Below are 12,989 nucleotides of genomic sequence, written 5' to 3' on the forward strand. Positions count from 1 at the left end.
CTGGGTTTGCAGTCAAAGGGCCTAAGTCCAAATGTTTCCCCTGACACTACTTGAGTAACCTTGAACAAATCACTTAACCTTCTTAGTCCTCAGAGTTTTGGCCCTGGTATAAGTCAGACTTGATTTCAAAACCTGACTCAGACATTTATTAGCTGTGTGACCCTGACCAAGTCCCTTAATCCCTTTCAGACTCAGTTTCCTCATCTGTAAAATGGGAATAATAACACCTACCACACTCCCAAGGATCAAAGGAGGATAACATACATAAAACCGTTCATAAACCTTAAAGCTCTGTGAAATACTCCTCAGCTGTACCATGCTAGAAGTCCAAAGAACGTGCTGACAATAGTAGCATGGGATCATAGAATTTTCGTCTAGAAAAGACCTTAGAAAATATCTACCTCAGTCATTGTCAAGATGAAAGCACTAAGTATGTAAAATATTTTGTCCAAGGTCCCACAGGAAATAAGAAATTGACAGATCTTTTGATACTATCCAATGCTCATTCTACTCTACTACAACAGGCTGCCTCTGTCCTCCAGGCTGCTTAATTTAAGGGAATACTAACTACTTAATTTAGTTAAGTAGTTAATTTAGGAGACAACTAAATACTTGGGACAGCTAGGTGGTGCAGTGGATAGAGCAGCCAGCCTGGAATTAGGAAGATCTGAGTTCAAACACAGCCTCAGACATTTACTAGCTGTGTGAGTCTAAAGAAGTCACTTAACCCTGTGTGCTTCAGTTTCCTCATCTGTAAAATGAGCTGGAGAAGGAAATGGCAAACCATTCTAGCATCTTTGCCAAGAAAACCCCAAATGGGGTCATGAAGAGCTAGACCTGAGTAAAAAGTGACTTAACAAAAACAAAATACTTACTCCTGAAGAACTATGATTTTCTTCCTTCATGTTCTTTGGTATCTTATACATGCAGGCTATGATGCTATAGGAATGAGACTTTTCTTGTATAGTTTGGCAGATAAATTTAATCCTTGCTATACAAATCTGATCATGTCACCACACTGCTTAGAAATCTTTTTAGCCTCTTAGTCTACAGCTCAGAAGTCAAATAGTCCAACCTTGATGGGAAGTACATTGTCCTTGATAAGTGGTTATCAAGTAATTCTAGTGATGGAATAGTTCCCTACTAGTTTCTGAGATGATGAAACAGGTTGGGATCCACAAAGGTAATTAGCTCAGTGCATTCAATTCAGTATCATCTCATACACTACAAACAACATCATGTACACTGCATGGAAACATATTATTAGAGGGACATCATGTTGTCCATCTTCTTTGTAGACATCTCCATTGCTCTGAAAGCTGTTTATGAAAGTGACTGACAGTAGGAACTCGTTACAATTGGCATAGTTTGTTCTAATCACATAGAGCTCAAAGGTTCAGAAAAATTTTTTTGATTTTCTACTTTATACAAGCACCAACTAAAATTCACAATATGTTTCTTCTGGCATTTTATTCCATAAACTTGTCATTCTCTAATCATTTCTAGAATAACAAATTCATCAGTAGTTCTGTGGATGGGTTGCAATTGTATTTCACACCATATTATTTTATTTTTCTTGCTTATAATTATCCTATTCATACAATATAAAACAATAATTAAGATATTATCTTTATATTATGGAGAATAATAATATGACTTAATATTTGGCAAAGTTGGACTCATATGTTAGGAAGGTAAGATGTAATTATGCTATGGTATGTGTTTACATGATTATTATATGGCATACTTGTTTATTATATACAGAAAAAAACCATTATTTTTAACTTCAAGGTCTAAAGTCATATGAATCTTTCTTAATAGATACTCTCCTTACTTTTCTCTCCTCTTCGCCTAACTCCTAACACATGAATAGCTTGATTCCACTCCGAACAATGAGCAATTATTCTAGAAACAGAAATAAGGAAGTATCTGGGTATGATATGGATACAAGAGTACAATTTATATATTTATAATAGAATATAAGCTCCTGAAGAACAAGGACTTTTTCATCTTTTTGGCACAGTGCCTGGCCAAAAAAAAAAAAAAAAAAAAAAAAAAAAAAAAGGAGGTACATAAATGTTTGTTGACTTACTGATGCTCAACTATTGGAAAACAAAAAAAAAAGAAGTGAGCTACAAAATCAGAATTCAAGCATAAAATAAACTTATTTCATGCAGCCTTTTTCATTTTTTGAATTCCTTACTTTTTAAAAAAAATAGGAATCTGAAGAAATGCTTTTCATCAATGAACTAGAGGTAAATGCTGACATACTCAAAGTACTGTGTTTAACAGAAAAATATAATCACTAAATGGTATAGAGAAGTGAAGACTCAAAATGGCCCAAGTAGATGGAATAGTAAAAAATTTCTGACACAAAAAAATCAGTCTAATGGTTTCTGAAAATGATTGGAAAGGTGGCCTAAATAAGGTTTTGAATAGTGGGGAAAAAGCCATTTATGTATTTTCATAAACTAATGTGCAGAAACTATGAAAACTATTTTTATTACCAATACATGAAGAAATTTGAAGATAACAAACATTTCTGGATGTTCTTCAGTTTCAAAAACATTTGTTAACTAGTTTTAGGTGAAAATAAGGTTTTAATTATATGTATCTTTGAGGTAACTTAAAAATATGCTTATAATCCATATATTATTGTAAACACAGAATGATTTTCTAATAGTTCAAAACATATTGAGGCTGTAGGGAGTTTAACAGGACTAGACGATGGCAGATAGATGGTAGGGTGGATAGAGTGCTGCACCTGGAGTCGGGAAGATCTGAATTCAAATCCAGCCTCAGACATTTAACTTAGTTGTATGACTCTGGACAAGTCACTTAACCTCTGCTTACCTCAGTTTCTTAATCTCTAAAATGAGGATAACAATAACACTTACCACCCAGGTTTGCAATGAGAATCAAAGGAAATATTATTTGTAACATGCTTTGAAAATCTTGAAATGCTAGCTATTATTATTGTTATTCTGATTTTTTATTAGATGTCAAAACAACACCATTTTAGCTCTAACTCTGTCAGCAATCAGCTTTACGACCTTTGAACTAGTCATATGATATCTCGAGGCCTACATTTCCTCATCTCTAAAATTTGAAGGTTGAACTATACATGGTTGTTGAGTTCCTGCCAGATCCTACATTCTATCATTAGGCTTTTTTTGTTTGTTTGTTTGTTTTTTGTGAGGCAATCGGGGTTAAGTGACTTGCCCAGGGTCACACAGCTAGGTAAGTGTCAAGTGTCTGGGAACAGATTTGAACTCAGGTCCTCCTGACTCCAGGGCTGGTGCTCTATCCACCTAGCAGCCCCCATCCTATCATTGTTTTATAAAGTAACAGACATATTCAACAATACAAAACAGACTTTGGTATACTGTACCTTTTGGTGATAATGAGGTTTTAGATAAATTTAAGTGTTTGAGTCCCTTTGGGAGTTTGGCAAACTGAATACTTAGAGAGGATACACCTAGGGAAGAAAAAGAAACAGTTTTAAGTTCTGAAGTTCTGAGAATTGGAGCTGTTGTTAAATTGAAATTGGCAAAATGAACTTAACTTCCTCCCGCATTCATGTGATTATGGTTTCCCTTCCTACTTATCATTCTTATTTTCAAGTAAAATTATATAGCTCTTCTTTCACATATGCTTTGGTCATCGAATTTCCCTTTTCTTCAGCCCCACTCTCACAGATAACCTTTCATGTAGTCGAATCAGGGAATCACCATTAGGGAAGAAGGTGAGGGTGGAGGAAAACCTTCCTAGAACAAAAGTATCTCCCTCACTGTGACCTTTGATTCATGCCAGCCTATTGGAAAACACAAATATTCCTTAAAGGGGAATTCAGTCACCAACACTTGAATATGAATAAACTTAGTAGATTCCTTTTCTCTGGGAAGAAAATATTAAATCTGACCTTCCGCAGGAGGCCTTTACTGGTACTCCCAGTTGCTAGCACCTTCCCTTTCAAGATTACCTTCCATCTAATCTATATATATATATATATATATATATCTTATATATGCCAAATTATTTTCATTCATGTCTCCTCCACTGGAAAATGAGCTTCTTGAGGATGGGTGCTGTTTTTCTTTTTCTTTGTATCCCCAGGGATACTGAAGCACAGTGACTGACACATAAGTGCTAATAAATAATGCTTGTTGGGCGCCTGGAAAACGGAGGGGAAAATGTGTAAGGCAGATTGGAGAGATCAACTTTGCCTAGGTGCAGCTTTGTCTATCTGTTCTTTTATAGTCAAAATTCCTTCTAAGCAAGATAAAAAATGTGCAAATGTTCTAAAATTAAAATTCCCAGATTTTTATTTTCTTCAAATTGATCCACAAATTCATTAATTTACATAAAAGTTTAATTACTAATAGCCACCATCAATTTTCACATACACTGTAATACATTATAACTCTAGGTGTATGTTTGTTAGTCCTTAGGGAAGATGACAAACTTTAACTGGTCTCTCACAAGCATCAAACACATGCCCCACATCTTCAGACCACAATGAAAAAAAAATTCAAAATACAGACTACAATCATCCAAAGGCCACATTTTATAATTAGATGATGTGAGAGGAAAGGGGCAAATTAAAAATGAAGTGATCAAATAAGCAGAAGATCTAAATGACATATCAAAAGGATAAGAAATAAGTCTGGGGATACACAAGAAAGTTCCTAAAACAGTGTGAAACTGTGGATGGATTCAAAGTCAAGGGTGGATTCAAAGATGGATTCAAAGTCAAGGGTGAAAGGTACAGAAATTAAAATATTGTGGCAAGTTACTTCTGTCAAATTCTAGATCCTGTAGCTACAAACACACAAACTCATAGGGCTGGAAGGTGATTTAGCAGTCACCCAGTTCAACCCATTCCTTCTACAGATGAGAAACTAAGGCAATGATGACTCTGCATTGATATGCAATTGTAATTATGAGACTTGTACCCTAAAAGAAGATATTACAGAGTATTAATCTATGATGTAGGTTTCAAACAATTTAACATAAAAATCTCAAGCAATAATGCTAACTAACACAATAGAAGAAATGGCATCAGCTAACCTCTTTAAACTTTAGAATGCTGCATTGGTTTAAAACAAGGACCTCTTTGTGTAAAGGACTTCTTAGGCAGTCTGTTGACTCCTTGATCCACAGGAGTCTATGGACTGCTTCTTAGGATAATGTTTTGAAAGCATAAAATAAAATATAAATGATACCAGAGGACACCAAGTATATGGAAATAACATTATTAATAGAACCTGGGCAAGTCACTTAACCCTGTTTGCCTCAGTCTCCTTATCTGTAAAATGAGCTGGAGAAGAAAATGCCAAACCACACCAGTATCTTTGCCAAGAAAATTTCAAATGGGATCAAAAAGAGTCAGGCACAACTGAAAACGACTGAACCACAAACATCAGCAATTTTTTAGTTTAGCAAGTTCATGTGTCCCTTCTAAGAAACTTTGGTTTAAAAGGAAAAAAAAATCAAACAAACAACAAAAAGAAAGACTGCTTATCTTCTTTCTCTATGAAATGTTTTATTCCAAATTCTTACTTTTTCCTCATGGCACAATATATATTTTCTACTTAGAGAATAATCACTTGCTAAATACTTGTTGTAATGAAATCTTATTACTAATCCTAATACTTACAGGAATGAAATCTATTTGAAGACCAATATTTTCCATTTTTTAAAAAAATCATTTTATCAAAATTCAGAATTTCTTCATGAATCCAAAACAATTCTTTCTGTAATTCATATGAATTTTTTTGTTTGAACTCATGTGTCCTAAGGCTTTCCTGCTTACCACAGTTAGAACTGATCACTCCTCATCTCAAGCATTGTTTCTTAGGCCCTCTTTTCTCTACATCCTGTCTTTCATGGTAATTAATCTCTATATGCAAATGATACCTATGTATCCATCCCTAATCTTTTTCCAGGTGGTCAGTCCTGTATATCCTGCCTATCAGACATGCCCTGTGGGCATCTCTAACACAACATGTTCAAAACTGATCTCATTTTCTTCTCCTTTCTCCTACCCTCACCCCAAATCTCCCTCACTCCCAATTTTCTTATGACTGTCAAGAGCACCACCATCCTCCCAGTTACCCATGCTTGAAACCCTGGTTGATTACTCACACTCACCCTATACAATCTTGCTGTTTTTTCCTTTACAATATATTTCATATGTGATGCCTTCTCTCTCTACTCTCACAGTCACCATCCCAGTCCTATCACCTCATGACTGGACTATCTAATAGCCTGCTGGATGCCCTCTCTATCAAAGTCTCTTTGCATTCAAATCACTCTACATTCAGTTATCAAAGTGATTTTCCTAAAGTTTGCCCATGTCACTCCCTCCCTCCTCTCCATAAATTCCAGTGGCTCCCTATTACCTCCAGAATCAATGTACTCTCTTTTACATTTAAAGCCCTTCACAATATTGGTCCTTGTCTTCCTTTCCAGTCTTCTCAGTTTTATTCTTTTCCAAATGCTCTACAATGCAGCCACACTGGCCAATCTGCTTGATGTTCCTCACACATTTCCAAACTGCACATCTTTTCAGTGGCTGTTCACCACTTCTGGAACACACTCTTTCCTCACCTTACCTCCTCTGGTTTTCCTGCTTTTTTTCAAGAATCATTCCAAATCCCACCTTCTGCAGGAAGTCTTCATTGCCCCCACTCCTCCCACCTTCCCTCTGAAATTACTTTCCATTTACATTCTATGTTATCTTATGGGCATATAGTTACTTTCATGGTATCTCTCCCAATAGAATGGAAGCTCCCTCAAGCTTATGTAACCTTGTGCTTGTCTTTGTATTTTATTTGTGTTTATGTGCATGTCTTTTGCATTTTGGGGGGGGGGGGGGTTGTTTGTATTTTTTTTCTCAGTGATTAACACAGAGCCTTAACATAGAAAACACCTAATAAATGCTTGTCTCTTACTCAACACCACTCTTTAAACCCTCCCTTCCTACTCTAGCTTGTAATAGAAAAAATTGTGTACATATTTTATCACTAGTTAGACCATGTATACCCCTTCAGGGCAAGGACTATCTTTTATTTTCATATTTGCATCCTCAGTGCCCAGTATTCTGATGTGTATGCTTAACTGTGTATTGAATTGATTTTTTAAAAGTTTAATGATTAATATACCAATGGGATAAAGCCTCTCCCTTTCCATCAATGCTTCAATTTGCAAATATGAATATGAGTAAGAACTTCATGGGATCAGGGAGTTTTCTTATGATCTTATACATTGTGTCCACAAATGATGTCTCAGAATACCTAAATCACATATGCTATGTCTATCAATCAGGAGGCACAGTGTGTTTGACTAGCACATACAAAACCTTCAAACTTTGCAAATGCTATAAAAGGAAGGGGTTTTTCGTTTAGGCTTTTCAGCCCTGTTTGACTTTTTGTGACCTTATGTGGGTTTTCTTAGTAAAGATACTGGAGGGGTTTGCCATTTCCTTCTCCAGCTCATTTTACAGATGAAGAAACTGAGGCAAACAGGGTGAAGTGACTTGCCTAGGGTCACACAGCTTATAAGTGTCTGAGACCAGATTAGAATTCAGGAAGATGAATCTTCCTGACTCCAGGCTTGGCGCTCTATGCACTGTGCCACCTAGCTGCCCCAAATTTGTAGCATATGCTACAAAAGCAAGGGGTTGGACTACATTATTTCTAAGGTTCCTTCAAGTTCCACCATTCTATGATTATCTTACATAGTTCGCTTTCCTGGCTTTTATTTATTTATCAACAGAAGAAAGACGAGCAAAGCACAGAGGTAAAAAAGTTGTAGAGGTCACAATAAAGATACCACAGTAGGCAGCAAATATAATTTTTAAACTGACTATAAAAGAAAAGCAAACAAGATTACTTACTTTGAGAGGCTCAAAGAGTGGGGTGAGTAAAGTAGTAGAGCAGATAGGGTGAGGGGTCCAGTTGTAGGAGATGTAAGCACTATAAATGTAGAGGCTTATTACAGAAAGGAAGGTAACCTTTCAGCTATAGTCAGAACAGGAGGTTAATTTTAACAGGTGAGTCCATTTTACCATAGATAATTAGAAGTTGATGGCGGCAACATTCCCTGAAAACAGTTTTTTCTCTCTCTGGGTCTCTCTCTAAATTCAACTAAATGCATTGATGAAATGAGATAACATAGGTACAATGCTTTGGAAACTTTAAAGTGTTCTAAAAATTCAAGGAATTATTGGTATTATCATTATTGTTATGATTATTTTGGAAGTTGCATGAGAAGTTTAATAAAATTAAAAGGATTTCACAAAGAAAATTCTAAACTCATGTCAGAAGATGGTTAGGGGTTTTATTCCATTTCCAATGGTAAAATTTAATCCAGTCTTAAAAATAAAAACGAGAATACAATTTTACAATATCTTTGTTAAAACAATTAAATGTTTTTAAAAAAAAACCTGGAGGCTTATCTAGTTTTTTCACAAATCATGTAATGGAATGATGGTGGCTTTCATGGTATAGGTAGGGAAAAAAAAAAAGAAGAGGGGGGAAACATTCAATTGTATCTACTTCTGCTTGTAAATAATTTTACCCAACAGAGGAATAACAGTAAAAAATATTTAGCATTACAATGTGCCATCTGATTCTATTAACTCACATTAAGGAGGAAATTAAATTTGACATTATAGAGTTAACCCATAAACTACTTCAGTACTTGAAATACCTATGGTATTATCATTTACAATTCTCACATTAAGAGAGGTATCTTGATACTTTGTTCCTTAATAATCAGCAAAATATTTTTAAAAATGTCCTTATTAATGGTGAAGTAAAATATGTACTTTATCAGCAATACTACCATCAAATTTTAATAAGAAAAAGTCCAATTAGAAGATGGAAAAGAAAATTTTCCCCCTAATTTTGAGAAACTACATAGATTTAAATACAATTTCTGTGATTTTAAGTTTTTCATTTCAATACAATGATTTGGTAAACATTTGGCTCTGATGTCTGCCAATTCGCATAACATGTCATTACTGAATTATTATAATCATGGCAACATTTTTGTTGTTGTTGTTAAGTAAAATGAACAGAAGCATTTTCATTTCAGAGAAAAAGTCAAATGAAAAAGTCACATTTGGATGTACATAAATTAGGTATAATAGGGCATAATGTAGCTTACGTTGCTGGTGCATACATTTCTTAAATTACAAAATTAAGCAATATTCCTTTGAGATATTGTTCTGTGTATGATTGTCTAATAATCTATATATGCCAATACCTATTTTTCTTCTTATAATAATGCAACCACCTGATAATTTTACTGGCATTATGAAACAAAAGTAGCAATCTAAAATACAATTGTTTAAAAAATAAATTATTTATATCAATTCCTACCAGAAATCCATAAATCATATCAGATAATTATATAACACAAAAGTAAATGTATACACACACAAATAGAGACAGAGAAAGAGAGAGAGAAAAGGGGAGAAGGGAAAGAGGGAGAGATAGAGAGAACTTGGTTTTACTAATCAGCTTTCTAAAAATTTTAAATACTAAATATATACAAAGTAAATAAACTTTCAAAGGGAAGGTAGTTGGGGGATGAGAAAAGGCCTCATAAAAAACAAAGGACTGCAAAGAGAAAGAAGACAATGTATTTTATTAGTCTCATAATCTTCTCAATAAAGGAAATGAAGCTACTAAGGTGTGACCTATTCTTGTTGAAACCAGGCTAGTTCTTTGTTATCACCACTTCCTTTTCCAGATGTTCATTAACCATCCCTTTAATATGTTGCTGGAATCAAGGTCATTCATTTGCCTACTATTTAAAGATTTCACTCTCTCCATTTCTTTCTTTTTTGTGGGGGTAGTGGGAGACAGGGAAATTTGCCTTTCTCTAGTCCTGCAATACCTCGTTATCTATCATTTTTTCCATTCCAGAATCCATTTATCTTTCTTTTATATATATACATATATATCCTTTACTTTTTTCACAAGAAATTCATGATGAAAAATTCTAGATAGAAATTCTAGAATCCTTCAGGTGAAAATTTTTAAAAGAAATAAGCTTCTAAGAAAATATTTTATTTAGCATAGTGATGTTAAAAAGGCTTACTCAAAGTCTCCAAAAGGGCATTTACAATAAGATCAGAAAAGGAAGAGTAGAAAAATATACAAAATTTAGAATCTCCAGGGAACTCAAGAATGGAATGATCGAAGACAGAAAAACTGTACATTTTAAAGATAATGCATTTTGTCTAGACACAAATGAGATCCAAAAGAATATCATTTCTGGTGCAATCAAACCACATAAATAATCAACTATAAAATGGTAAAAAAAAAAAAGTTAAAAAAAAAACCTCAAAAAGTAAAGACAAAAAGCGTTCAAAGATACCAGAGTTAAGGGGGATGGAGGATGGAAAAGTGTGAAACAAACAACTGAGAAAGACCTGTAAATCAACAATAAGTGGTATGAGGTTTTTCTACCACAGGAGGAATTTGGACTTTCTGAGGATGCAGCAGCTTCTCATTCTACATGGAACAACTATAGAATAACCATAACTTCTACCAGATGATAGTACATATGTTACTGGCGCTAGTAAAAGAGAGACAGGACATGATAGCCAATGCCTCCCTGCCGAGAGTGTGTGGAAGTGACCAAATATTCATGTGGCTTGAACAAACAAGGAGTGTGCTGCTTTCCTACAGCATTGCATGTGCCTTGTCAAATCTAATGATCACAATCCAATTTTGGTAATGTCACTTCACAGACTTCAGAGATCTAATCCATTGCTCTCATTTTTCAGATAAGGGAACTGAGGTCCAAAAAACATAAACACTCTGTGACTGTACTTTTAATTGCTTTCAGAAGTAACATAGGCAGTCAATAAAAGTGATAAAAAGTCTAATCACCCCAAATACTTCTCCTAGACTGAAATCTCAATATAAGTTTTTTACACTAAACTGTGTTTCTTACTGAATCTTCACCATCACGTTATTTATTCTCTAGTTTTTACCTTGGGAATATTTAGCAATAATAAAAATGTCCCATGAGGAATTGATTTCATTTCCCCTGTAAACAGGCTTCGTATTCAAGAAGATTAGAGGTAGAACATAAAAAAAAAAAAAATCAGGAAATTCTGAAGCTGGAGTAGAGCAGCGAGAAATGTGAAAATAGAGTCAGGTAGGCAGGTAAGTGGGGGGAAGTCTCAGAATCTGTAGGACCCTCCCCATGCCCCACACATAGCCAGGGATCAATGCAAGGATCATTAAATGGTTAGACAACAGCAAAGGCCAGGGTAACAATGATAAAGTGATGAGACTCAGGCAAAGAAGGTGGCTTAAGTAAGTACAGCTGAAATAGGACATATGAGATGAAGGGAAAAGGAGGAGGAGAAGGAGTGGGAGAAGGAAAAGAAGGAGAAGAAGAATTAAATTTAGAAGAATAAGAATAAGGAGAATGAGAAGGGAAAGGAGGAAAAGGAGAAGGAAAAGAAGAGGAGGAGGAGATTATGCCAAAGAAGACAACAAAGAAGAAGATGAGGATGACTTCTGAGTATGGGCGTATGAGAGAGGAAAAGGCAGGGGAGAAAAGGGCTATTAATTTAGCCATGTTATTCTGGCCACACAAAAGACATCAAACCCAACAGTAGAATCATGAAAAATTTCATATGTACTGCCAATTATAATATGAGACAAAGTGTTGGTAAGCAGAAAGAGCAAAGTATAGAATGGAGAGAGAACACCATTTTAAATGCCATGCTAGAATCTTAAGGTTTAAACAATAGCGACTTTGTTTATGATAGGACAGCTTTTTTAAGGGGCAGCTAGGTGGCACAATGGATAGAGAGCCAGGCCTGGAGTAAGGAAGACTTATCTTCCTGCGTTCAAATCTGGCCTCAGACACTTATGAGCTGTATGACCATGGACAAGTCCCTGGATCCTGTTTGCCTCCACTTCCTCATTTATACAATGAGCTAGAGAAGAAAATAGTAAGCCAAGTATCCTTGCCAAGAAAACTTCAGATGGGGTCACAAAGAGTTGAACATGACTGAAATGAATGAACAACAAGCTTCTGTAGACTAATTTAGATTCCACTAATTCAGAATGTGTTCAAGGATGATCTAATGATTTATTATTCTTATAGAAAGGGATTATTAAAAACATGAATAGTGTAAACAAAATCATATCACAAAATGGCTGACTGATACTTCACCATGGTACAGTGATAGTAATCGAGGATTTTCAAGATAATGCCAGGAGAGTACAAGCTCTAGCAGGTTCCCCTACTTGTAAGGGTATTGGCTAAGGGCTACAGGACGTTAAGTGTATGAAGTATAAATGTCATCTTTTTTCCCCTAAGGGAATACATAATCCAATTTGGAATAGAAGACATGGTTTTTTAAAAAAAAAAAAAAGCAAAAATACAAGGCAGGAAATATGTGCCAAATTAAAAATAATCACAATGAATGCTAACAGAGTTCTTAGATAGGGAAGCAGGAGGGAATAAGTACTTATCAATCACCTACAATGTTCCAGACACCACACTAAGTGCTTTACAAATATTATTTTATTTGATCTGCACAACTCTAGGAAGTCAGTGTTATTATTATCCCTATTTGGTAGCTGAGGAAACTGAGGCAAACAGAGGTGTTAAGATTTGCCTAAAGTTACATAGCTAGTAAGTAACTGAGGCTGGATTTGAACTCAGGCATTCCTGAATCCAGACCTAACACTTTATCCACTTAGCCATTGATTTGCCTAGATGGGAGGGTTGCAGCACTGTGTTCTAAGTGTTGTCAAGGAAGGCTGCATAGAAGAAATAGAACTTAAGGGTTTTAAGGAATGAGTAGGTTCTATCACTTAAGTAAACAAAGGATTCTTACAAGAAGAAATGCAAATGATCAATCAATAACAAACATTTATTAAAGGCTCTAGTATGTGCCAGACACTGATCAACAACCACATAAAAATGTATGAATTCATTAATGA

At 35.1% G+C, this 12,989-nt stretch overlaps 1 protein-coding gene across 1 annotated transcript in view; it reads right to left on the reverse strand.

Moving 5' to 3' along the window:
* CARMIL1 (capping protein regulator and myosin 1 linker 1) overlaps positions 1 to 12,989 on the reverse strand; it is a 366,062-nt gene that overhangs the window by 130,914 nt on the left and 222,159 nt on the right. Inside the window, 1 exon segment of the mRNA XM_027852377.1 lies at positions 3,392 to 3,478. Coding sequence (XP_027708178.1) covers positions 3,392 to 3,478 — 87 coding nt within the window.

Source organism: Vombatus ursinus, unplaced genomic scaffold, assembly GCF_900497805.2.
Source record: "Vombatus ursinus unplaced genomic scaffold, bare-nosed wombat genome assembly UNPS02009573.1, whole genome shotgun sequence".
Taxonomy (NCBI): Eukaryota; Metazoa; Chordata; class Mammalia; order Diprotodontia; family Vombatidae; genus Vombatus; species Vombatus ursinus.